This window comes from Coregonus lavaretus, assembly GCF_964263955.1.
Source record: "Coregonus lavaretus genome assembly, chromosome: 13".
In the NCBI taxonomy this organism is placed as follows: Eukaryota; Metazoa; Chordata; class Actinopteri; order Salmoniformes; family Salmonidae; genus Coregonus; species Coregonus lavaretus.
The window spans coordinates 52119572-52147555 of NC_140000.1; the positions used below are offsets into that span (position 1 = coordinate 52119572).

The 27984-nt window shown below is 46.5% G+C and overlaps 1 protein-coding gene across 1 annotated transcript in view; it reads right to left on the reverse strand.

Annotated features, from left to right (window-relative positions):
* LOC311140109 (exocyst complex component 4-like) overlaps positions 1 to 27984 on the reverse strand; it is a 210081-nt gene that overhangs the window by 50072 nt on the left and 132025 nt on the right. The window contains exon 11 of the mRNA XM_084175046.1: positions 19303 to 19525. Within this exon, the coding sequence (XP_084031172.1) occupies positions 19303 to 19525 (223 nt within the window). The remainder of the gene's footprint in view (positions 1 to 19302; positions 19526 to 27984) is intronic.

Consider the following 27984-nt stretch of genomic DNA (forward strand, 5'->3'; position numbering starts at 1 on the left):
GACAAAATCCCTCCTGAGATGTGTGCAAACCTGGTGGCCAACTACAAGAAACATCTGACCTCTGTGATTGCCAACAAAGGTTTTGCAACCAAGTACTAAGTTATGTTTTTCAGAGGGGTCAAATACTTATTTCCCTCATTCAAATGCAAATCAATTTATAACATTTTTGACATGCGTTTTTCTGGATTATTTTGTTGTTATTCTGTCTCTCACTGTTCAAATAAACCTACCATTAAAATGATAGACTGATCATTTCTTTGTCAGTGGACAAACATCCAAAATCAGCAGGGGATCAAATACTTTTTTTCCCTCACTGTAGGTAAACCTGTGTCCAAATTTTTTGGGTGAGCCCGTGTCTGAGAATGTACAATATCTGTATTCAAATGTGTTAATCCGAGTGTGTGTCCAAGTGTGTCCAATGTGTGTGTTCATCCACCCAGTCTGTCTCCCAACCTTCGTCCTGTGCTCTCTCAGACACCCACCCAGAGGAGTCCTGTGGTCCCAATCACACAGCAACACAATGCAGCTAACTGGGGATTGTTCTGTGATTGCCTGTTGTTGTTCCCCCGGCCATAAGAGGTGCTTAATAAAGTGCTCCCCAACCCGCCACCGCAGGAGCCAATCAGCAGGCAGCACACTGCCACGCTAATAAACACATCAACACACACACCGAACAAAAAGGTCAGTGTCATTAGAGCAACCATTTGTGGGGGTGGGGTGGAAGGGTGGAAAGTTGGGATGGTGTGTGTGTGTGTGTGTGTGTTTTCACATTGCATGTGCATGTAAATAAGCAGAGGGAAATTAAAAAGGTCAACTTCATTAGCAGACCATTGGTATATGAACACATCTACAATTCAGGGTGCACTCCAGCAAATGACGGGGCGACAAATACAATCAGCGTTCCATCCAGCCCCAGTCAAGAGGTTAACACAAACTCCCTTCAATGGTTACATTACTGGGCTGTGTCCCAAGTGGCACTCTATTCCATATACAGTGTACTACTCATGACCAGAATCATATAGGCCCTGGTGAAAAGCAGTGCACTATTTAGGGAATAGGATGGCTGGTAACGAATCTGAATGGCGCTTAACATCCCATAGTGTGAACAAACAGGTTGGATTGGTTGTTTCATGCAATTATGGCTTTGGTTTGGCCTTGGCTCGTACAGAATCGAAACACTCACACAGTCAGGACACATGGACATAACGTCCCAACAGGAGACATGGACATAACCTCCCAACAGAACAACAGGAGACATGGACATAATGTCCAAACAGGACACTTGGACATAACGTCCCAACAGAACAACAGGAGACATGGACATAACATCCCAACAGAACAACAGGAGACATGGACATAACGTCACAACAGGAGACATGGATATAACGTCCCAACAGGACACATGGACATAACGTCCCAACAGAACAACAGGAGACATGGACATAACGTCCCAACAGGAGACATGGACATAACGTCACAACAGAACAACAGGAGACATGGACATAACGTCCCAACAGAATAACAGGAGACATGGACATAACGTCACAACAGGAGACATGGATATAACGTCCCAACAGGACAACAGGAGACATGGACATAACGTCCCAACAGAACAACAGGAGACATGGACATAACGTCCCAACAGAACAACAGGAGACATGGACATAACGTCACAACAGGAGACATGGACATAACGTCACAACAGGAGACATGGACATAACGTCCCAACAGGACACATGGACATAACGTCCCAACAGGACAACAGGAGACATGGACATAACGTCCCAACAGAACAACAGGAGACATGGACATAACGTCCCAACAGAACAACAGGAGACATGGACATAACGTCCCAACAGGAGACATGGACATAACGTCCCAACAGAACAACAGGAGACATGGACATAACGTCCCAACAGAACAACAGGAGACATGGACATAACATCACAACAGGAGACATGGACATAACGTCCCAACAGGAGACATGGACATAACGTCCCAACAGGAGACATGGACATAACGTCACAACAGGACACATGGACATAACGTCCCAACAGGACACATGGACATAACGTCCCAACAGAACAACAGGAGACATGGACATAACGTCCCAACAGAACAACAGGAGACATGGACATAACTTCCCAACAGAACAACAGGAGACATGGACATAACGTCACAACAGAACAACAGGAGACATGGACATAACGTCACAACAAGAGACATGGATATAACGTCCCAACAGAACAACAGGAGACATGGACATAACGTCCCAACAGAACAACAGGAGACATAACATCACAACAGGACACATGGACATAACGTCCCAACAGGAGACATGGACATAACGTCCCAACAGAACAACAGGAGACATGGACATAACGTCCCAACAGGAGACATGGACATAACGTCCCAACAGAACAACAGGAGACATGGACATAAAGTCCCAACAGAACAACAGGAGACATGGACATAACGTCACAACAGGAGACATGGACATAACGTCACAACAGGAGACATGGACATAACGTCCCAACAGGACACATGGACATAACGTCCCAACAGGACAACAGGAGACATGGACATAACGTCCCAACAGAACAACAGGAGACATGGACATAACGTCCCAACAGAACAACAGGAGACATGGACATAACGTCCCAACAGGAGACATGGACATAACGTCCCAACAGAACAACAGGAGACATGGACATAACGTCCCAACAGAACAACAGGAGACATGGACATAACTTCCCAACAGAACAACAGGAGACATGGACATAACGTCACAACAGAACAACAGGAGACATGGACATAACGTCACAACAGGAGACATGGATATAACGTCCCAACAGAACAACAGGAGACATGGACATAACGTCCCAACAGAACAACAGGAGACATAACATCACAACAGGACACATGGACATAACGTCCCAACAGGAGACATGGACATAACGTCCCAACAGAACAACAGGAGACATGGACATAAAGTCCCAACAGAACAACAGGAGACATGGACATAACGTCACAACAGAACAACAGGAGACATGGACATAACGTCACAACAGGAGACATGGATATAACGTCCCAAAAGAACAACAGGAGACATGGACATAACGTCACAACAGAACAACAGGAGACATGGACATAACGTCACAACAGAACAACAGGAGACATGGACATAACGTCCCAACAGGAGACATGGACATAACGTCACAACAGGACACATGGACATAACGTCCCAACAGGACACATGGACATAACGTCCCAACAGAACAACAGGAGACATGGACATAACGTCCCAACAGAACAACAGGAGACATGGACATAACTTCCCAACAGAACAACAGGAGACATGGACATAACGTCACAACAGAACAACAGGAGACATGGACATAACGTCACAACAGGAGACATGGATATAACGTCCCAACAGAACAACAGGAGACATGGACATAACGTCCCAACAGAACAACAGGAGACATAACATCACAACAGGACACATGGACATAACGTCACAACAGGAGACATGGATATAACGTCCCAACAGAACAACAGGAGACATGGACATAACGTCCCAACAGAACAACAGGAGACATGGACATAACATCACAACAGGACACATGGACATAACGTCCCAACAGGAGACATGGACATAACGTCCCAACAGAACAACAGGAGACATGGACATAACGTCCCAACAGAACAACAGGAGACATGGACATAACGTCCCTACAGGAGACATAGACATAATGTCCCAACAGAACAACAGGAGACATGGACATAACGTCCCAACAGGAGACATGGACATAACGTCCCAACAGGAGACATGGACATAACGTCCCAATAGAACAACAGGAGACATGGACATAACGTCACAACAGGAGACATGGATATAACATCCCAACAGGACAACAGGAGACATGGACATAACGTCCCAACAGAACAACAGGAGACATGGACATAACATCACAACAGGAGACATGGTCATATAACGTCCCAACAGGAGACATGGACATAACGTCACAACAGGACACATGGACATAACGTCCCAACAGAACAACATGAGACTTGGACATAACGTCACAACAGAACAACAGGAGACATGGACATAACGTCCCAACAGAACAACAGGAGACATGGACATAACGTCCCAACAGAACAACAGGAGACATGGACATAACATCCCAAAAGAACAACAGGAGACATGGACATAACGTCACAACAGGAGACATGGACATAACGTCCCAAAAGAACAACAGGAGACATGGACATAACGTCACAACAGAACAACAGGAGACATTGACATAACGTCCCAACAGAACAACAGGAGACATGGACATAATGTCCCAACAGGAGACATGGACATAACGTCCCAACAGGACACATGGACATAACGTCCCAACAGAACAACAGGAGACATGGACATAACGTCACAACGTCACAACAGGAGACATGGACATAACGTCACAACAGGAGACATGGATATAACGTCCCAACAGAACAACAGGAGACATGGACATAACGTCCCAACAGAACAACAGGAGACATAACATCACAACAGGACACATGGACATAACGTCCCAACAGGAGACATGGACATAACGTCCCAACAGAACAACAGGAGACATGGACATAACGTCCCAACAGAACAACAGGAGACATGGACATAACGTCACAACAGAACAACAGGAGACATGGACATAACGTCACAACAGGAGACATGGATATAACGTCCCAACAGAACAACAGGAGACATGGACATAACGTCCCAACAGAACAACAGGAGACATGGACATAACATCACAACAGGACACATGGACATAACGTCCCAACAGGAGACATGGACATAACGTCCCAACAGAACAACAGGAGACATGGACATAACGTCCCAACAGAACAACAGGAGACATGGACATAACGTCCCTACAGGAGACATAGACATAATGTCCCAACAGAACAACAGGAGACATGGACATAACGTCCCAACAGAACAACAGGAGACATGGACATAACGTCCCAACAGGAGACATGGACATAACGTCCCAACAGGAGACATGGACATAACGTCCCAACAGAACAACAGGAGACATGGACATAACATCACAACAGGAGACATGGATATAACATCCCAACAGGACAACAGGAGACATGGACATAACGTCCCAACAGAACAACAGGAGACATGGACATAACATCACAACAGGAGACATGGTCATAACGTCCCAACAGGAGACATGGACATAACGTCACAACAGGACACATGGACATAACGTCCCAACAGAACAACATGAGACTTGGACATAACGTCACAACAGAACAACAGGAGACATGGACATAACGTCCCAACAGAACAACAGGAGACATGGACATAACGTCCCAACAGAACAACAGGAGACATGGACATAACGTCACAACAGAACAACAGGAGACATTGACATAACGTCCCAAAAGAACAACAGGAGACATGGACATAACGTCACAACAGGAGACATGGACATAACGTCCCAAAAGAACAACAGGAGACATGGACATAACGTCACAACAGAACAACAGGAGACATGGACATAACGTCACAACAGAACAACAGGAGACATGGACATAACATCCCAACAGGAGACATGGACATAACGTCCCAACAGGAGACATGGACATAACGTCCCAACAGAACAACAGGAGACATGGACATAACGTCACAACAGGAGACATGGACATAACGTCCCAACAGGAGACATGGACATAACGTCCCAACGGGAGACATGGACATAACGTCCCAACAGAACAACAGGAGACATGGACATAACGTCCCAACAGAACAACAGGAGACATGGACATAACGTCCCAACAGAACAACAGGAGACATGGACATAACTTCCCAACAGAACAACAGGAGACATGGACATAACGTCACAACAGAACAACAGGAGACATGGACATAACGTCCCAACAGGAGACATGGACATAACGTCCCAACAGAACAACAGGAGACATGGACATAACGTCCCAACAGAACAACAGGAGACATGGACATAACATCACAACAGGAGACATGGACATAACGTCCCAACAGAACAACAGGAGACATGGACATAACATCACAACAGGAGACATGGACATAACGTCCCAACGGGAGACATGGACATAACGTCACAACAGGACACATGGACATAACGTCCCAACAGGACACATGGACATAACGTCCCAAGAGAACAACAGGAGACATGGACATAACGTCACAACAGAAAAACAGGAGACATGGACATAACGTCACAACAGAACAACAGGAGACATGGACATAACGTCACAACAGAACAACAGGAGACATGGACATAACGTCACAACAGGAGACATGGACATAACATCACAACAGGAGACATGGACATAACGTCCCAACAGGACACATGGACATAATGTCCCAACAGAACAACAGGAGACATGGACATAACGTCCCAACAGAACAACAGGAGACATGGACATAACATCACAACAAGAGACATGGACATAACGTCCCAACAGGAGACATGGACATAACGTCCCAACAGAACAACAGGAGACATGGACATAACGTCCCAACAGAACAACAGGAGACATGGACATAACGTCCCAACAGAACAACAGGAGACATGGACATAACGTCACAACAGAACAACAGGAGACATTGACATAACGTCCCAAAAGAACAACAGGAGACATGGACATAACGTCACAACAGGAGACATGGACATAACGTCCCAAAAGAACAACAGGAGACATGGACATAACGTCACAACAGAACAACAGGAGACATGGACATAACGTCACAACAGAACAACAGGAGACATGGACATAACATCCCAACAGGAGACATGGACATAACGTCCCAACAGGAGACATGGACATAACGTCCCAACAGAACAACAGGAGACATGGACATAACGTCACAACAGGAGACATGGACATAACGTCCCAACAGAACAACATGAGACATGGACATAACGTCCCAACAGGAGACATGGACATAACGTCCCAACAGGACAACAGGAGACATGGACATAACATCACAACAGGAGACATGGACATAACGTCCCAACAGGAGACATGGACATAACGTCCCAACGGGAGACATGGACATAACGTCCCAACAGGAGACATGGACATAACGTCCCAACGGGAGACATGGACATAACGTCCCAACAGGACACATGGACATAACGTCCCAAGAGAACAACAGGAGACATGGACATAACGTCACAACAGAACAACAGGAGACATGGACATAACGTCCCAACAGAACAACAGGAGACATGGACATAACATCCCAACAGGAGACATGGACATAACGTCCCAACAGAACAACAGGAGACATGGACATAACGTCCCAACAGGAGACATGGACATAACGTCACAACAGGACACATGGACATAACGTCCCAACAGGACACATGGACATAACGTCCCAAGAGAACAACAGGAGACATGGACATAACGTCACAACAGAACAACAGGAGACATGGACATAACGTCACAACAGAACAACAGGAGACATGGACATAACGTCACAACAGAACAACAGGAGACATGGACATAACGTCACAACAGGAGACATGGACATAACATCACAACAGGAGACATGGACATAACGTCCCAACAGGACACATGGACATAATGTCCCAACAGAACAACAGGAGACATGGACATAACGTCCCAACAGAACAACAGGAGACATGGACATAACATCACAACAGGAGACATGGACATAACGTCCCAACAGGAGACATGGACATAACGTCACAACAGGAGACATGGACATAACGTCCCAACAGAACAACAGGAGACATGGACATAACGTCCCAACAGAACAACAGGAGACATGGACATAACGTCCCAACAGAACAACAGGAGACATGGACATAACATCACAACAGGAGACATGGACATAACGTCCCAACAGGAGACATGGACATAACGTCACAACAGAACAACAGGAGACATGGACATAACGTCCCAACAGAACAACAGGAGACATGGACATAACGTCACAACAGAACAACAGGAGACATGGACATAACGTCACAACAGGACACATGGACATAACGTCCCAACAGAACAACAGGAGACATGGACATAACGTCCCAAAAGAACAACAGGAGACATGGACATAACGTCCCAACAGGACACATGGACATAACGTCCCAACAGGAGACATGGAAATAACGTCCCAACAGAACAACAGGACACATGGACATGAAGTCCCAACAGGAGACATGGACATAACGTCCCAACAGAACAACAGGAGACATGGACATAACGTCCCAACAGAACAACAGGAGACAAGGACATAACGTCCCAACAGGAGACATGGACATAACGTCCCAACAGGACACATGGACATAACGTCCCAACAGGAGACATGGACATAACGTCCCAACAGAACAACAGGAGACATGGACATAACGTCACAACAGAACAACAGGAGACATGGACATAACGTCACAACAGGAGACATGGACATAACGTCCCAACAGGAGACATGGACATAACGTCCCAACAGGACACATGGACATAACGTCCCAACAGAACAACAGGAGACATGGACATAACGTCCCAAAAGAACAACAGGAGACATGGACATAACGTCCCAACAGAACAACAGGAGACATGGACATAACGTCCCAACAGGACACATGGACATAACGTCCCAACAGGAGACATGGACATAACGTCCCAACAGAACAACAGGACACATGGACATAAAGTCCCAACAGGAGACATAGACATAATGTCCCAACAGAACAACAGGAGACATGGACATAACGTCACAACAGAACAACAGGAGACATGGACATAACGTCACAACAGGAGACATGGACATAACGTCACAACAGGAGACATGGACATAACGTCCCAACAGGACAACAGGAGACATGGGCATAACGTCCCAACAGAACAACAGGAGACATGGACATAACGTCCCAACAGGAGACATGGACATAACGTCCCAACAGGACACATGGACATAACTTCCCAACAGAACAACAGGAGACATGGACATAACGTCACAACAGGAGACATGGACATAACGTCCCAACAGAACAACAGGAGACATGGACATAATGTCCCAACAGGAGACATGGACATAACGTCCCAACAGGACACATGGACATAACGTCCCAACAGAACAACAGGAGACATGGACATAACGTCACAACAGAACAACAGGAGACATGGACATAACGTCACAACAGAACAACACTTCAAGAGCAAAATGACTGGATATGATTCAGGGCTTCACCACCGTGGCATGTGTGTCTTGTGTGTCTGTGTGTGTGCGTGTCTGTGTGTATGTGTCTGTGTGTATGTGTCTGTGTGTCTGTGTACAGAGTCTATTGGTTACACATGCCTATGCCCAGGGCCCTGACACCGATCTTGCATGCTTCAAAGACAATGTGTGTGTGTGTGTGTGTATATGTGTGTGTGTGTATGTGTATGCATGTGTGTGTGTCTGTGTGTGTGTATGTGTGTGTGTGTGTGTGTGTGTGTGTGTGTGTGTGTGTGTGTGTGTGTGTGTGTGTGTGTGTGTGTGTGTGCGTGCGTGCGTATGTGCCTCTGTGTGTAGGGACCCCCATCCAAGAGATTAATGGAGCCTGTAGTCTGTAGAGTGACCACCCTCCTGGATAGAGGAGACTAATTAAATAAATCAATCAGGGGGAACAGGAACACTGAACAGATAGCATCACACTGCTACCATCACTGCCAGAGAGAGAGAGAAGGGAGGAAGGTAGAGGGAGAGAAAGGGTAGGAGGGTTAAATGAAATAAAAAAATATGACCAGTAAACATGCAGGGAGAGGAGAACAAGAGGAGGGAGCAAAAAGAGGAGAGGAGAGAAACAGAGAGAGAGAAACAGGGAGAGAGAAATAGACAGACAGAGAGAGAGAGAAACAGAGAGAGAGAGAAACAGAGAGAGAGAGAGATAGATAGAGACAGAGATAGAGAGAGAGAGATAGAGACAGACAGAGACAGAGACAGAGACAGAGAGACAGACAGACAGACAGACAGACAGACAGACAGACACAGAGACAGAGAGAGAGAGAGAGAGAGAGAGAGAGAGAGAGAGAGAGAGAGAGAGAGAGAGAGAGAGAGAGAGAGAGAGAAACCAGAGAGAGAATACATGCCTCTCTTTTTTATTTATAACCCCCTTCTGACCAATCACCTGGGACCATGTTATCACAAAGACACATAATTGGATCATACACTACATCCTGGACTACAATGACACCCTGGTCTTATCATAGGGCCTGTGTCCTGGCTGACTGATAGCCATACAGTCTCCTATTAATATCATAATTACTATCGTACACACTCTCCCCTTACATTAAAAAAAAAAACGTTTAGTTAACTAGGCAAGTCAGTTAAGAACAAATTCTTATTTACAATGACGGCCTACACCGGCCAAACCCGGACGACGCTGGGACAATTGTGCGCCGCCCTATGGGACTCCAAATCACGGCCGGTTGTGATACAGCCTGGAATCGAACCAGGGGGTTCGTGGTGACGCCTCAAGCACTGAGATGCAGTGCCTTAGACCGCTGCGCCACTCGGGAGCCCTGCTGAGGCCTAGTGATAGGCAATATGTTTAACATAAATATCAATATTATTATCATATGGTGGCTATATGCTAACAAGATGTTGGTTGGATGTGTTATCAGGTCTCTCTCGCCAGGACTGGGGTGTTCAATTCACCTTGACCTCCCGCAAGGTATAGGCGGCCTGTTCCTGATTTGACACATCTGCACGTGCTCAAATGGCTTGCGTGATATTAGGGTTTATTAGTTGAGTGACAACCTATTTAATTTGCTAGGTTATTGTTATCAATGGTGTTTTACCAGAATAAAATTAGGTTACCGGAGACACAACACGCTATACCTGCTGAACGGGGTTTACAATATATTTAATTTCGACTGTTAAGGTTCACCATCAGCAATAGTTTTGGTAGATTTGCTTTAAACAATCAGTATATATGGTCACTATACAGGGTAAAGTTCATCATTTCATTACGAGGAATCACTTTTGTGAGGCGCACTGCATGGCCAAAGCGGGAAAAGAAAAGAAGCTCACTAAAAACGTCCAAACGGTCAAAACCAATAGATTTTTATGATGGGGAGGAATCCAAAGGTGTGCTAAACATTCATTGGCTATGTCATAGCTAATTTGTAAACAATAAATATTGATATATTACTAGCTCAAACACTTAATCTGCAAAAATGACAAATTCATTAGTGGGTGATGGTGATTTCACGACCAAAGTGGCGGACAAAAAAACATAGGCTAAATCTGATAGTGGGGTGGTAGATGTCTAGTCTCCTTTATGGCTCTAATCTGATAGTGGGGTGGTAGATGTCTAGTCTCCTTTATGGCTCTAATCTGATAGTGGGGTGGTAGATGTCTAGTCTCCCTTATGGCTCTAATCTGATAGTGGGGTGGTAGATGTCTACTCTCCCTTATGGCTCTAATCTGATAGTGGGATGGTAGATGTCTAGTCTCACTTATGGCCCTAATCTGATAATGGGGTGGTAGATGTCTAGTCTCCTTTATGGATCTAATCTGATAGTGGGGTGGTAGATGTCTAGTCTCCCTTATGGCTCTAATCTGATAGTGGGGTGGTAGATGTCTAGTCTCCTTTATGGCTCTAATCTGATAGTGGGGTGGTAGATGTCTAGTCTCACTTATGGCCCTAATCTGATAATGGGGTGGTAGATGTCTAGTCTCCTTTATGGCTCTAATATGATAGTGGGGTAGTAGATGTCTAGTCTCACTTATGGCCCTAATCTGATAGTGGGGTGGTAGATGTCTAGTCTCCCATAATGGCTCTAATCTGATAGTGGGGTGGTAGATGTCTAGTCTCCCTTATGGCTCTAATCTGATAGTGGGGTGGTAGATGTCTAGTCTCCCTTATGGCTCTAATCTGATAGTGGGATGGTAGATGACTAGTCTCCCATAATGGCTCTAATCTGATAGTGGGGTGGCAGATGTCTAGTATCCCTTATGGCTCTAATCTGATAGTGGGGTGGTAGATGTCTAGTCTCCCTTATGGCTCTAATCTGATAGTGGGGTGGTAGATGTCTAGTCTCCCTTATGGCTCTAATCTGATAGTGGGGTGGTAGATGCCTAGTCTCCCTTATGGCTCTAATCTGATAGTGGGGTGGTAGATGTTTAGTCTCCATTAAGGCTCAGATCAGGTGCCTACATAGTATACACCATAGACATACAATACAACACACACACACACACAGTACATACACCATAGACACACAGTGCCTTCGGAAAGTATTCAGACCCCTTCACTTTTTCCACATTTTGTTAGGTTACAGCCTTATTCTAAAATTGATTAAATTGTTTTTTTCCCCTCATCATTCGACACACAATACCCCATAATGACAAAGCAAAAACAGGTTTTTAGAAATGTTTGCTATTTTTATTTTACAAATAAGTATTTAGACCCTTTACTCAGTACTTTGTTGAAGCACCTTCGGTAGCGATTACAGCCTCGAGTCTTCTTGGGTATAACACTACAAGCTTGACACACCTGTATTTGGGGAGTTTCTCCCATTCTTCTCTGCAGATCCTCTCAAGCTCTGTCAGGTTGGATGGGGAGCGTTGCTGCACAGCTATTTTCAGGTCTCTCCCTTGATCCTGACTAGTCTCCCAGTCCCTGCTGCTGAAAAACATCCCCACAGCATGATACTGCCACCACCATGCTTCACCCTAGGGATGGTGCCAGGTTTCCTCCAGACGTGACATTTGGCATTCAGGCCAAAGAGTTCAATCTTGGTTTCATCAGACCAGAGAATCTTGTTTCTCATGGTCTGAGAGTCTTTAACGGGCTGTCATGTGCCTTTTACTAAGGATTGGCTTCCGTCTGGTCACTCTACCATAAAGGCCTGATTGGTGGAGTGCTGCAGAGATGGTTGTCCTTCTGGAAGGTTCTCCCATCTCCACAGAAGAACTCTGGAGCTCTGTCAGAGTGACCATCGGGTTCTTGGTCACCTCCCTGACCAAGGCCATTCTCCCCAGATTGCTCAGTTTAGCCGGGCGGCCAGCTCTAGGAAGAGTCTTGGTGGTTCCAAACTTCTTCCATTTAAGAATGATGGAGGCCACTGTGTTCTTGGGGACATTCAATAATGCAGAAATGTTCTGTGCCTCGACACAATCCTGTCTCGGAGATCCACTGACAATTCCTTCGACCTCATGGCTTAGTTTTTGCTCTGACATGCACTGTCAACTGCGGGACCTTATATAGACAGGTGTGTGCCTTTCCAAATCATGTCCAATCAATTGAATTTACCACAGGTGGACTCCAATGAAGTTGTAGAAACATCTCAAGGATGATCAATGGAAACAGGATGCACCTGAGCTCAATTTCGAGTCTCATAGCAAATGGTCTGAATACTTATGTAAATAACTTATTTTTTATCAAAAAAACTGCTTTCGCTTTGTCATTATGGGGTATTGTGTGTAGATTGCTAAGAATTTGTATTTATTTAATTAATTTTAGAATAAGGCTGTAACATAACAAAATGTGGAAAAAGTCAAGAGATCTGAATAATTTCCGAAGGCACTGTACCACACACTAAAACGTATCATTCCTGTATTGTATCGGAGCCCATGTATCTAGATAACGTATCGAACCGTCTAGAAAGGGAAATATGTAAATCCCTAGTAGTGACCTTTATTTAACCACGGTGTCCCGTGATATTCCAGGGTGTGTTGTCCTATATGGCAATAGCTACCACTACAGTGTGGGGGTACAGTACATGTCCCTATAACAATGCTACACAGTTGTATGCGAGTCTGGATGGAGCAACATCCCCCCCAAGCCCAAAACACAGCAACCCACTCTGTGTGTCCGCCAGGTGTGTCAACTAATGCTTTCTCCCTAACCCCATGTACATAAATGTGTATTGTGGTGGAGTGAATGGCAGGTGTGCCTATAAATGGGGTCCCCTGCCGTTTCCTGTGTGATGGCAGCCAAGGTAATGTAGTGAAGCAACATGCGTCTCTCTGTCCCCTCAGCCTATTGGTTCTAGTGCCAGTGGTGTGGCCCCACTCTTAGAACACCTGTTGTGGTGGCTTGTCACCTAGGGGAACACACTTGTGTGCATGCATGCATGGACGCACAAACACACACACACACATTCAAGAGCGCGCACACACACACACACACACACACACACACACACACACACCCAACAGGCATTCACCATTTCCCATCTACATTAGGCCTGAGAAAGAGCCAACACGTAAAAGGAATGTGATCATCTAAATGACTAGAACAACTCCTTTAACCTACAGCAGCTTCCCTTTAAAACACTGATATAGAAGGATATATTGTTCTATTGCAGTCAACCCCTGGTGAGTGACAGCTGTGGGCTACTAGCTGTGGGACACCTCCTTCAGTCTCTTTTCTCCATAAGCCACCTGCCATCTTGAGTGAGCTGGGAGCACTGAGGACTGGAGTAGCCCATCAAACGTTGTGGCCCCCTGTCACACTGAGACCAACCAGTTAAATGGAAACGCACCGTAGCAGGCAACTGTCGCATCTATACTCTATGCGAACTTTCTGAATGTCGACATAAAAATCACTGGACAAGTTAATGGAAACATAGCTTCTCTCTCTCATTCACTCTCTCTGTCTCTTTCTCTCACACAGACACAGACAGAGACACAGACAGAGACACAGTGGGGATCGGTCGGCCTTGTCACGCACGCACGCTCACACACACACACACACAGCAAGAGGGCCTGGGTCCTGTATGTGCGTATCTGGCAGTATAGAAAGGACCAGGCAGACCTCTTTGATTGGCGTAATTAAAAAAGCCAAAACCCCAAACAAAAGGAGCGTTTTATGGAGCTCCCGCTAACCGGAGAGAGGCTCATTAGCCTAGCCGTGTAATTAGCAAGATGCCGCAGTCCTCGTTAAGGAGAAGTCATAATCGTAAACATTCGCCAGTGAACTCCGAGCCAGGAGCCAGGCGCTCGCTGTAATGAACTGTCAGTGTTCTCTCACTATGAAAGGAGTTCTCACAAAGACAGAAGTGCAGGCACACACTGGCATACGCACAATGTCCTAAAACACACGCACATACACGTTCTGGAGTGTATACACACAGGCGCATGCACGTGCACACAGACACACACACACACACACACACACACACCCGGGCAGGTTTCCATTGACCCAGGTTTTTCCGACAAAAGCAATGTAAAAAATAAAAAACTTTGTGACGTGTGTAATGGAAACGATAGATATACAGTAGGATACATTTTCAAAAGATCGACAACATTTTCATCTGTTCGAGAGGGGTGGATTTTTTTGGGGTCTAACTTTATTTATTGTGACAATTGGTTATGGGAACTGGGTTTTTCAGAATAAATGATGATTGCCAAATAATTCTGAAGCTACGCGGGGCGCGTGATGTCATCACGTAACTATAAAGCTCCACTCCACATTTCATTTAAAATGCCTAATGCTAGCTAAATCAATTTTTTCAACTATAAAAATAAATGTTTCTTTGCAGAGCAAAGATTGTCTGAATTGCCTGAATTGCTTCACCTTGCTGTTCTGGTTGACTGGCAAGTTTCACCATCCAATTATTTCAGATCTACAGAAGTGCACGTTTCACCATGGCAGAGACCGTGGTGATACGTTGGCACATGAGAATTATTAGAATATGGCAAATATTAGTAAATTATTGCATTCTATCCATGCTGGCTTTCACGGGCTACCTGAGACATGAAACAGAGAGGTGGGAGGGCATACAGGCTGTTGTAAATGCATTAATGCGTAACACTTCAACCACTTTTATTTTGGTGTGATGTCATTACATCCAGCTGTTTATATCGATACAAGATAGTTAATTGGAAACGCACCGCAGCAGGCAATCGTCACATCTATACTCTATGCGAACGTTCTAAATGTCGACATAAAAATCACTGGACAAGTTAATGGAAACATAGCTACTCTCTCTCATTCACTCTCTCTGTCTCTTTCTCTCAAACAAAGACGTGCACACATACACTCACACAGACAGACACAGACACAGAGACACACACACACACAGACACATTTCTGGTGACAGATCCCTCTGGCTACCATAATGTCTCTTACCCTGGGATTTAACTCACTCAGAGGGCCACGTGTATTCTAGATGGCCCTTCACTATCTCTGTATTCTAGATGGCCCTTCACCATCTCTGTATTCTAGATGGCGCTTCACCATCTCTGTATTCTAGATGGCGCTTCACCATCTCTGTATTCTAGATGGCCCTTCACCATCTCTGTATTCTAGATGGCCCTTCACCATCTCTGTATTCTAGATGGCCCTTCACCATCGCTGGACTAAATGACTAACTATCTCTTACAGGACTAATTGACTAAAACAGGCGCGCGCACGCACGCACACACACACAGGCGCATGTACACAGTCACACACACACACACACACACACAAATAAACAGATACAGTGAGGAAAAAAAGTATTTGATCCCCTGCTGATTTTGTACGTTTACCCACTGACAAAGAAATGATCAGTCTATAATTTTAATGGTATGTTTATTTGAACAGTGAGAGACACAATAACAACAACAAAATCCAGAAAAACACATGTCAAAAATGTTATAAATTGATTTGCATTTTAATGAGGGAAATAAGTATTTGACCCCCTCTCAATCAGAAAGATTTCTGGCTCACAGGTGTCTTTTATACAGGTAACGAGCTGAGATTAGGAGCACACTCTTAAAGGGAGTGCTCCTAATCTCAGCTTGTTACCTGTATAAAAGACACCTGTCCACAGACGCAATCAATCAATCAGATTCCAAACTCTCCACCATGGCTAAGATCAAAGAGCTCTCCAAGGATGTCAGGGACAAGATTGTAGACCTACACAAGGCTGGAATGGGCTACAAAAGACCATCGCCAAGCAGCTTGGTGAGAAGGTGACAACAGTTGGTGCTATTATTCGCAAATGGAAGAAACACAAAAGACCTGTCAATCTCCCTCTGCCTGGGGCTCCATGCAAGATCTCACCTCGTGGAGTTGCAATGATCATGAGAACGGTGAGGAATCAGCCCAGAACTACACGGGAGGATCTTGTCAATGATCTCAAGGCAGCTGGGAACATAGTCACCAAGAAAACAATTGGTAACACACTACGCCGTGAAGGACTGAAATCCTTCAGCGCCCGCAAGGTCCCCCTGCTCAAGAAAGCACATATACAGGGCCGTCTGAAGTTTGCCAATGAACATCTGAATGATTCAGAGGAGAACTGGGTGAAAGTGTTGTGGTCAGATGAGACCAAAATCGAGCTCTTTGGCATCAACTCAACTCGCCGTGTTTGGAGGTGGAGGAATGCTGCCTATGACCCCAAGAACACCATCCCCACCGTCAAACATGGAGGTGGAAACATTATGCTTTGGGGGTGTTTTTCTGCTAAGGGGACAGGACAACTTCACCGCATCAAAGGGACGATGGACGGGGCCATGTACCGTCAAATCTTGGGTGAGAACCTCCTTCCCTCAGCCAGGGCATTGAAAATGGGTCGTGGATGGGTATTCCAGCATGACAATGACTCAAAACACACGGCCAAGGCAACAAAGGAGTGGCTCAAGAAGAAGCACATTAAGGTCCTGGAGTGGCCTAGCCAGTCTCCAGACCTTAATCCCATAGAAAATCTGTGGAGGGAGCTGAAGGTTCGAGTTGCCAAACGTCAGCCTCGAAACCTTAATGACTTGGAGAAGATCTGCAAAGAGGTGTGGCACAAAATCCCTCCTGAGAAGTGTGCAAACCTGTTGGACAACTACAAGAAACGTCTGACCTCTGTGATTGCCAACAAGGATTTCGCCACCAAGTACTAAGTCATGTTTTGCAGAGGGGTCAAATACTTATTTACTCATTAAAATGCAAATCAATTTATAACATTTTTGACATGCGTTTTTCTGGATTTTTTTGTTGTTATTCTGTCTCTCACTGTTCAAATAAACCTACCATTAAAATTATAGACTGATCATGTCTTTGTCAGTGGGCAAACGTACAAAATCAGCAGGGGATCAAATACTTTTTTCCCTCACTGTATACACAGATACTCACGGAAGCATACACACACTAACACAGCTACTCTAGCTATAGCCTAAATATGCAGGTAGATACTGAAGAAAGAATCAACACTGTAGATATTTATGGTAAAGGTCAATGTGTAGGCATATGAGTGTATGAGAAGACTAATTCTTTATAATTGATACGCTACTGTAGAGTATTCATGTAGACTAGCTTTGAGATGCATAGATGCAATATCCACTGTTCCATATCTGATCTGGGGAACACATTGTTGTGAGATGTGACTGATCTCATCTGTTATAGGGGCGGAGCCAGGTGAGCATGCACAGTAAGTGGTATCCATGGAGATGATAGGCCCACTTCCTGTGCTGGAGGAAATGGGTACCGGGGTTTGGGTATGTATGTGTGAGTGTGTGTGTGTGTGTGTTCTATAAACACCAATTTACTGCTTCTACAGGGTCAGGGAGAATCAAATGCTGTTTCAGACACAATTATGATCCTGTGAGATAGGTGGGTGGCTGCCAAGTATCACTATGTATTTGTGTAAGAGTAAATGAGTGAGTGAGTGAGAGAGAGCGAGAGAGGTGCGCGATGTCTAATATTAAGGTAGTCTCGAGGTACTGCTTGCCTGAGGTAGAGTATCTCATGATAAGCTGTAGACCACACTATCTACCAAGAGAGTTTTCATCTATATTGCATTGTTGGTTAAGGGCTTGTAAGTAAGCATTTCACAGTAAGGTCTACACCTGTTGTATTCGGCGCATGTGACAAATAAAATGTGATTTGATTTCATTTTGATTTGAGAGAGCGTGAGCGAGAGAGAGAGGAAACTATTACCTGGCTGTATACTAACTGATTCATTCACTAACGAAGTCGCTCTGGATAAGAGCGTCTGCTAAATGACTAAAACAACATAAATGAAGAAGAATGTTGTTCTTGTGAAAAGGTTGTGAACAGGTTGTGAACAGGTTGTGAATAGGTTGTGAACAGGTTGTGAACAGGAAACATAGGATGAAAAAAAGTAAGTAAGCATTCGTGTCTGCATAAATATGTCCACACAGACACTTGTATGATTTCCATAAATGTACCATATCATATTAAGTACACATTTGTGAATGTGTGTGTCCTGCGAGTGTGTGTGTGTGTCCTGCGAGTGTGTGTGTGTGTGTCCTGCGAGTGTGTGTTCTCAACCCCCCCCACCCCCCCTTACCTGCAGCAGCGGCCTCTGCACCCCCAGGACCTTCATAGTATCGGCACTGGCCAGGACTTTAAGTGGATCTGCTGTTTTGCTGACGGCCTGGATCTCCTTGTTGATCTCTGTTCTGACTTGGTGCAGGAACAGGTCGTTGATGTAGTAGGTGAGGAATGTCCGGAGCTGGCACTGCTTGGCCTGTCCCGGAGGACCCATGTTCTGCTCCGTCTCATTGATGAACCTTGGGGGGGACAATGTTGAGGGAACGTTAAAGAGAGTGGAGAGGAGCTTTGCGTCAATGTTAGCCTGGATAAACCTGTGGGGTGAAACAGAGAGACTGGACAGTGTCACGCTCGTCTAAGGAGGGAGAGGACCAAGGCGCAGCGTTGAAAGCAAACATATTTATTATATGAATGATCACACGATCAAAACAACGAAACGTGACGTCCTTGGTTACATAAACAAGAACAACACGGAACAAGAAACCACAAATAATGAATGCCAAAAGGCTACCTAAGTATGACTCCCAATCAGAGACAACGAGCTACAGCCGTCTCCGATTGGGAGCCACCCTGGCCAACATAGAATTACAACAACTAGAACATAAACAAATGAAAACTCACACCCTGGCTCAACATACTAGAGTCCCCAGAGCCAGGGCGTGACAGTACCCCCCCCTAAAGGCGCGGACTCCGACCGCGCCAACAAAATCCAACAGGGGAGGGACCGGGTGGGCACTCCGCCTCGGCGGCGGATCCGGCTCCGGACATGACCCAGGCACGGGTTGTGCTGGACTGACGACACGCACCCCTGGCTTGGTGCGTGGAGGAGGAACGGGCCTTACCAGGCTGACGACGCACACCGTAGGCTTGGTGCGTGGAGCAGGGACAGGCCGGACTGGGCTGACGAAGCACACCACTGACTTGGTGCGGGGAGCAGGAATGGGCCGGACCGGGCTGACGACGCGCACCACTGACTTGGTGCGGGGAGCAGGAATGGGCCGGACCGGGCTGACGACGCGCACCACTGACTTGGTGCGGGGAGCAGGAATGGGCCGGACCGGGCTGACGATGCGCACCACTGACTTGGTGCGGGGAGCAGGAATGGGCCGGACCGAGCTGACGACGCGCACCACTGACTTGGTGCGGGGAGCAGGAATGGGCCGGACCGGGCTGACGACGCGCACCACTGACTTGGTGCGGGGAGCAGGAATGGGCCGGACCGGGCTGACGACGCGCACCACTGACTTGGTGCGGGGAGCAGGAACGGGCCGCGCCGGGCTGACGAAACGCACCACTGACTTGGTGGGAGTAGCAGGAACAGGCCGGACCGTACTGGGAACACACACCACTGGCCCTACGTGGGGATCAGGAACAGGCCGGACCGGACTGGCAACACACGCCAGTACCTCTCGCCGTGCCTCTACATCCTCCTTCCCCCTGGTGACCAGTGACTCCCGTAACCTGGCAGCCTCCTGCTGCCCCGTCGTCCACGGCGTTAGCCCCCCCCTAAAAAATTTATGGGCTTCACGCCTACCCGTGGCCAATGCCTCCATCCCTCTCGCCAGACTCTCACCCCACTGCTCCAAAGTCCAACCTCTCTCCTCTTCGCTTGGCTTGGCCCAGTCGAGACTCCTACTCCACTGCTCCCAAGTCCATCCTCTCTCTTCTTCACGCTGCTTGGTCCTGTTATGGTGGTTTCTTCTGTCACGCTCGTCTAAGGAGGGAGAGGACCAAGGCGCAGCGTTGAAAGCAAACATATTTATTATATGAATGATCACACGATCAAAACAACGAAACGTGACGTCCTTGGTTACATAAACAAGAACAACACGGAACAAGAAACCACAAATAATGAATGCCAAAAGGCTACCTAAGTATGACTCCCAATCAGAGACAACGAGCTACAGCCGTCTCCGATTGGGAGCCACCCTGGCCAACATAGAATTACAACAACTAGAACATAAACAAATGAAAACTCACACCCTGGCTCAACATACTAGAGTCCCCAGAGCCAGGGCGTGACAGACAGGAATGTTACTGCAATGTTAGAGAACCTTGAGCCATCGTTAGATAAACTGTACAGGAAGGCTATAGCAATGTTAGCCGTAATATATATATATATATATATATATATATATATATATATATATATATATATATATATATATATATATATATATATATATATATATATATATATGCCATTTAGCAGACACTTCTATCCAAAGCGTGCATACATTTTTCATATAGGTGGCCCCTGCGGGAAATGAACCCACAATCCTTGGTGTTGCAAGCACCAGGCTCTACCAACTGAGCCACACCGGACCACTTAGGAACGTAAGTAGTAGTTCCACTAGCTGTAGTACCTGGATGCTGTAATACCCATGAGAAGGTGGCGATAATGTATTCACATGAAATAAACAGAGGGGAATTGCCTTACTGAAATGAGTAGTAGTATTCCAAACTAATTTGGAAAAAATGATTGACGTGCAGACTATATTCATGCATATAGAAAAGTAAAAGAGTTAAATAGGTGATAATGTGCTAGGATGTTTCCCATGACCAGTAGTGGACAACTTGGACAAACTGCTCGGGGTAAGTCCTTGAAAACAGTGCCATCCTCCGATCTACATGGGTGAGTGTTTAACTAGAGGCAGCTGTCGAGTTGGTCAGATAGGGTCACACAGCAATGTAAGGGTTGGGGGAGCACACATACACACCTCATTTGTCAAGGAATCACTGATAATCACACACACACGCCACAGCACACCACCACGCAAGAGTGAGTGTGTCCTCAACAGCTTAACAGACACAAATAAATGAAATCCTTCACATCAGCGTGAAGGGGGTCAGATCTATTTAGAGTTGGAACTATGGAGCAAGGGAAGGAGAGAGGGAGGGGCGGGGAGAAGGAAGGAGAGAGGGAGGGGAGGGGAGGGGAGGGGAGGGGAGGGGAGGGGAGGGGAGGGGAGGGGAGGGGAGGGGAGGGGAGGGGAGGGGAGGGGAGGGGAGGGGAGAAGGAAGGAGAGAGGTAGGGGAGGGGAGAAGGAAAGAGAGGTAGGGGAGGGGAAGGGAGGGGAGAAGGAAGGATAGAGGGAGGGGAGGAGGAAGGAGGAAGGAGAGAGGGAGGGGAGGGGAGGGGAGGGGAGGGGAGGGAGGGGAGGGGAGGGGAGGGGAGGGGAGGGGAGGGGAGGGGAGGGGAGGGGAGGGGAGGGGAGGGGAGGGGAGAAGGAAGGAGAGAGGTAGGGGAGGGGAGAAGGAAAGAGAGGTAGGGGAGGGGAAGGGAGGGGAGAAGGAAGGATAGAGGGAGGGGAGGAGGAAGGAGGAAGGAGAGAGGGAGGGGAGGGGAGGGGAGAAGGAAGGAGAGAGGGAGGGGAGGGGAGGGGAGGGGAGGGGAGGGGAGGGGAGAAGGAAGGATAGAGGGAGGGGAGGGGAGAAGGAAAGAGAGGTAGGGGAGGGGAAGGGAGGGGAGAAGGAAGGATAGAGGGAGGGGAGGAGGAAGGAGGAAGGAGAGAGGGAGGGGAGAAGGAAGGAGAGAGGGAGGGGAGAAGGAAGGAGAGAGGGAGGGGAGGGGAGGGGAGGGAGGGGAGGGGAGGGGAGGGGAGGGGAGGGGAGGGGAGGGGAGGGGAGGGGAGGGGAGGGGAGGGGAGGGGAGGGTGGAAGGAAGGAAGGAAGGAAGGAAGGAAGGAAGGAAGGAAGGAAGGAAGGAAGGAAGGAAGGAAGGAAGGAAGGAAGGAAGGAAGGAAGGAAGGAAGGAGGATGGAAGGAAGGAAGGAAGGAGGTAGGAAGGAGATGGAGAAGAGAAAGACTGGTGGTTCACGCAGAGAGAGAGGACTTGTAGAATGCTATAGGTGTCTATAGTGCGGGACAGGGGGGCTAGAGAGAGGACTGTAGAAGGATCTAGGTGTCTATAGTGGGGGGCAGGGGGCTAGAGAGAGGACTCTGTAGAAGGATCTAGGTGTCTATAGTGGGGGACAGGGGGGCTAGAGAGAGGACTGTAGAAGGATCTAGGTGTCTATAGGGAAAGGGGATACCTCCATTGTACAACAATGCATTCAACCGAAATGTGTGTTCAGCATTTAACCCAGTGAGTGAGTGAGTGAGTGAGGTGGAGTTTAAGAGAAAAGGAGAGGCCTCCTAAAAATCCCTCATTGATTCCCACTGCGCCTCCTGCTAAAGCCACTAAGTGTAAACTCCATAGTAGACTAATTTAAGTTGAGTCTACAATAACTACCAGGCATCCAGCCCATCTTAAAACGCACAGAACGTCACTAAATAGCCCAAATATAATTAGTGCTGACAACAACGTTTTCAAAAATGGATCAAGAAACCAAGTTGCAGCGTAAACGTGCCACGCAAACCAAGAAGATTCATCATGTCCTGTTACTATTGTCATGGTCTCAATATGCACATCAAGTTGATGGATCTAGATTGGTGTGTGAGCACAGATGGATTTTAGTTCATTAGAGCGATAACGTTTGAATAATGTTGGGGAGAGGACGGACGGATGCAGTCGAACGCTCTCTCTGTACGAATAACCATCTGGAGCTGAGCCTCAGGACTTGGCCCTGTGTCACCATGCAGTCAACTGAGGTAACTCAACTGCTTGTCCAGTCGCTTAGCTAACGTTCAGATGTTAACCTGGACATTGACCTAACATCCAGGTAACACATTTATCAAATTGGCTGATGATAGTGATGGCATTAAGTCCATTCAATTAATACTACAGTCTAGTGCCAACTTTGTGGCATTCTACCTACTTTACACACACACACACGTATGCCCACGCACACGCACACACTCTGTAGCAAAGCAGGCTGTTGCCAAGCAACAAACATATTTACATAATTCTAATGACCCAGTGTATCTTCAAAAGTTCTAAGCCTCCTCCACCGCTGGCCGATATATCGTTCGAATTCATTTGAATGTATTTGTTTTTGCACGATATTCCAAATGCCTGTATCACAAGAATGTTATTCTCATGTTGTCTTTTTGGTCTCGTCTCCTTCGCTCCGTTCTGTGCTGTGTGCACCTTCCTATTTACACACAGACACCAAGCCCCTCCCCCACACACCAAGCCCCTCCCCCTGCCACACAACAACAAAGATGAGAGATCCCTTCTTCCTCTCTGACAAAGTGGTTTCAACTCACTTTTTTGCATTTGAGGTCATATGGACACCGAAACACACTGAGACATTATTTTACTGTAATAGAGGAGAAGTTAACATTTCTAACAATACCCTTTTTATGTCTCAACTACTCAAATTGCGTGCAGAACAGACACTACTAAAACAGGAATATCAATGAACATTGATTCTGGAAAATGTATGCTCAGTTTGTCGCGCACGGCATTGAGGTACCAGGTACCGCTAGCAGCATTTTAGCCAAATACTGTTAAACTAGCTGTCTAGTCTGTGTTTTAAAATGTGTATAAGGAAATGGCAACTCTTTCTCATTCTGAGAAATACTGAACACACTTGCATGCTGTTCAAACAGTTGGAGACTGTTCAACTTTGTTAGCTAGCAAATAGATTCAAGTTCACAAAAACGTATTAGCTGGCTACTCAATAGCACATGGGCTTGTGCTTGAGAGATTGTTTATGAGACCGGTGTTAATTTTCTATAACGCCTGCTACAAGAAGTCAGTAATTATTAGTGAATGTGCATTATGCATGGTTCTGTTTAAATTTGTAACAAAAAGTGCATTTTCATAGACAGACTTGAATGCCAAATCAGTGACTATTGCAAAAAAGCAGGCTAAACGATTTTAATAAAATAATAACATTACTAGTGGGTCATATGGTTGTGGAAGGCTTATATTTAGCCTAGGTATAATTGCACGAGCCCTGAATTCATTACATTATTGCTGACTGTTTGAAAAACACTTAATTGTACAACAAAGCTTATATCTTTTAATCAAGATATATGTTGTGAATTGCCCATACATTTGAAAAAACTGTAGCAGTAGCAGTAGGTACAAGAGCTACAGTAACTCTCAGGAGTTCTAAGCCACCTCCACCTCCACAGTAGCTACAGTAACTCTCAGGAGTTCTAAGCCACCTCCACCTCCACAGTAGCTACAGTAACTCTCAGGAGTTCTAAGCCACCTCCACAGTAGCTACAGTAACTCTCAGGAGTTCTAAGCCACCTCCACCTCCACAGTAGCTACAGTAACTCTCAGGAGTTCTAAGCCACCTCCACAGTAGCTACAGTAACTCTCAGGAGTTCTAAGCCACCTCCACCTCCACAGTAGCTACAGTAACTCTCAGGAGTTCTAAGCCACCTCCACCTCCACAGTAGCTACAGTAACTCTCAGGAGTTCTAAGCCACCTCCACCTCCACAGTAGCTACAGTAACTCTCAGAAGTTCTAAGCCACCTCCACCTCCACAGTAGCTACAGTAACTCTCAGGAGTTCTAAGCCACCCCCACCACCACAGTAGCTACAGTAACTCTCAGGAGTTCTAAGCCACCTCCACAGTAGCTACAGTAACTCTCAGAAGTTCTAAGCCACCTCCACCTCCACAGTAGCTACAGTAACTCTCAGGAGTTCTAAGCCACCTCCACCTCCACAGTAGCTACAGTAACTCTCAGGAGTTCTAAGCCACCCCCACCTCCACAGTAGCTACAGTAACTCTCAGGAGTTCTAAGCCACCTCCACAGTAGCTACAGTAACTCTCAGAAGTTCTAAGCCACCTCCACCTCCACAGTAGCTACAGTAACTCTCAGGAGTTCTAAGCCACCTCCACCTCCACAGTAGCTACAGTAACTCTCAGAAGTTCTAAGCCACCTCCACAGTAGCTACAGTAACTCTCAGGAGTTCTAAGCCACCTCCACAGTAGCTACAGTAACTCTCAGGAGTTCTAAGCCACCCCCACCACCACAGTAGCTACAGTAACTCTCAGGAGTTCTAAGCCACCCCCACCACCACAGTAGCTACAGTAACTCTCAGAAGTTCTAAGCCACCTCCACAGTAGCTACAGTAACTCTCAGAAGTTCTAAGCCACCTCCACAGTAGCTACAGTAACTCTCAGGAGTTCTAAGCCACCTCCACCTCCACAGTAGCTACAGTAACTCTCAGGAGTTCTAAGCCACCTCCACCTCCACAGTAGCTACAGTAACTCTCAGAAGTTCTAAGCCACCTCCACAGTAGCTACAGTAACCCTCAGGAGTTCTAAGCCACCTCCACATCCACAGTAGCTACAGTAACTCTCAGAAGTTCTAAGCCACCTCCACATTAGCTACAGTAACTCTCAGAAGTTCTAAGCCACCTCCACCTCCACAGTAGCTACAGTAACTCTCAGGAGTTCTAAGCCACCTCCACATCCACAGTAGCTACAGTAACTCTCAGGAGTTCTAAGCCACCTCCACATTAGCTACAGTAACTCTCAGAAGTTCTAAGCCACCTCCACCTCCACAGTAGCTAAAGTAACTTTCAGAAGTTCTAAGCCACCTCCACCTCCACAGTAGCTACAGTAACTCTCTGAAGTTCTAAGCCACCTCCACATCCACAGTAGCTACAGTAACTCTCAGAAGTTCTAAGCCACCTCCACAGTAGCTAAAGTAACTCTCAGAAGTTCTAAGACACCTCCACATTAGCTACAGTAACTCTCAGAAGTTCTAAGCCACCTCCACCTCCACAGTAGCTACATTCACTTTCAGGAGTTCTAAGCCACCTCCACCTCCACAGTAGCTACAGTAACTCTCAGGAGTTCTAAGCCCCCTCCACCTCCACAGTAGCTACAGTAACTCTCAGGAGTTCTAAGCCACCTCCACCTCCACAGTAGCTACAGTAACTCTCAGAAGTTCTAAGCCACCTCCACCTCCACAGTAGCTACAGTAACTCTCAGAAGTTCTAAGCCACCTCCACCGTAGCTAAAGTAACTCTCAGGAGTTCTAAGCCACATCCACAGTAGCTACAGTAACTCTCAGGAGTTCTAAGCCACCTCCACCTCCACAGTAGCTACAGTAACTCTCATAAGTTCTAAGCCACCTCCACCTCCACAGTAGCTAAAGTAACTCTCAGAAGTTCTAAGCCACCTCCACCGTAGCTAAAGTAACTCTCAGAAGTTCTAAGCCACCTCCACAGTAGCTACAGTAACTCTCAGAAGTTCTAAGCCACCTCCACAGTAGCTACAGTAACTCTCAGGAGTTCTAAGCCACCTCCACCTCCACAGTAGCTACAGTAACTCTCAGGAGTTCTAAGCCACCTCCACCTCCACAGTAGCTACAGTAACTCTCAGAAGTTCTAAGCCACCTCCACAGTAGCTAAAGTAACTGTCAGAAGTTCTAAGCCACCTCCACAGTAGCTACAGTAACTCTCAGAAGTTCTAAGCCACCTCCACATCCACAGTAGCTACAGTAACTCTCAGAAGTTCTAAGCCACCTCCACCTCCACAGTAGCTACAGTAACTTTCAGAAGTTCTAAGCCACCTCCACCTCCACAGTAGCTACAGTAACTCTCTGAAGTTCTAAGCCACCTCCACATCCACAGTAGCTACAGTAACTCTCAGAAGTTCTAAGCCACCTCCACAGTAGCTAAAGTAACTCTCAGAAGTTCTAAGCCACCTCCACATTAGCTACAGTAACTCTCAGAAGTTCTAAGCCACCTCCACCTCCACAGTAGCTACAGTAACTCTCAGGAGTTCTAAGCCACCTCCACCTCCACAGTAGCTACAGTAACTCTCAGGAGTTCTAAGC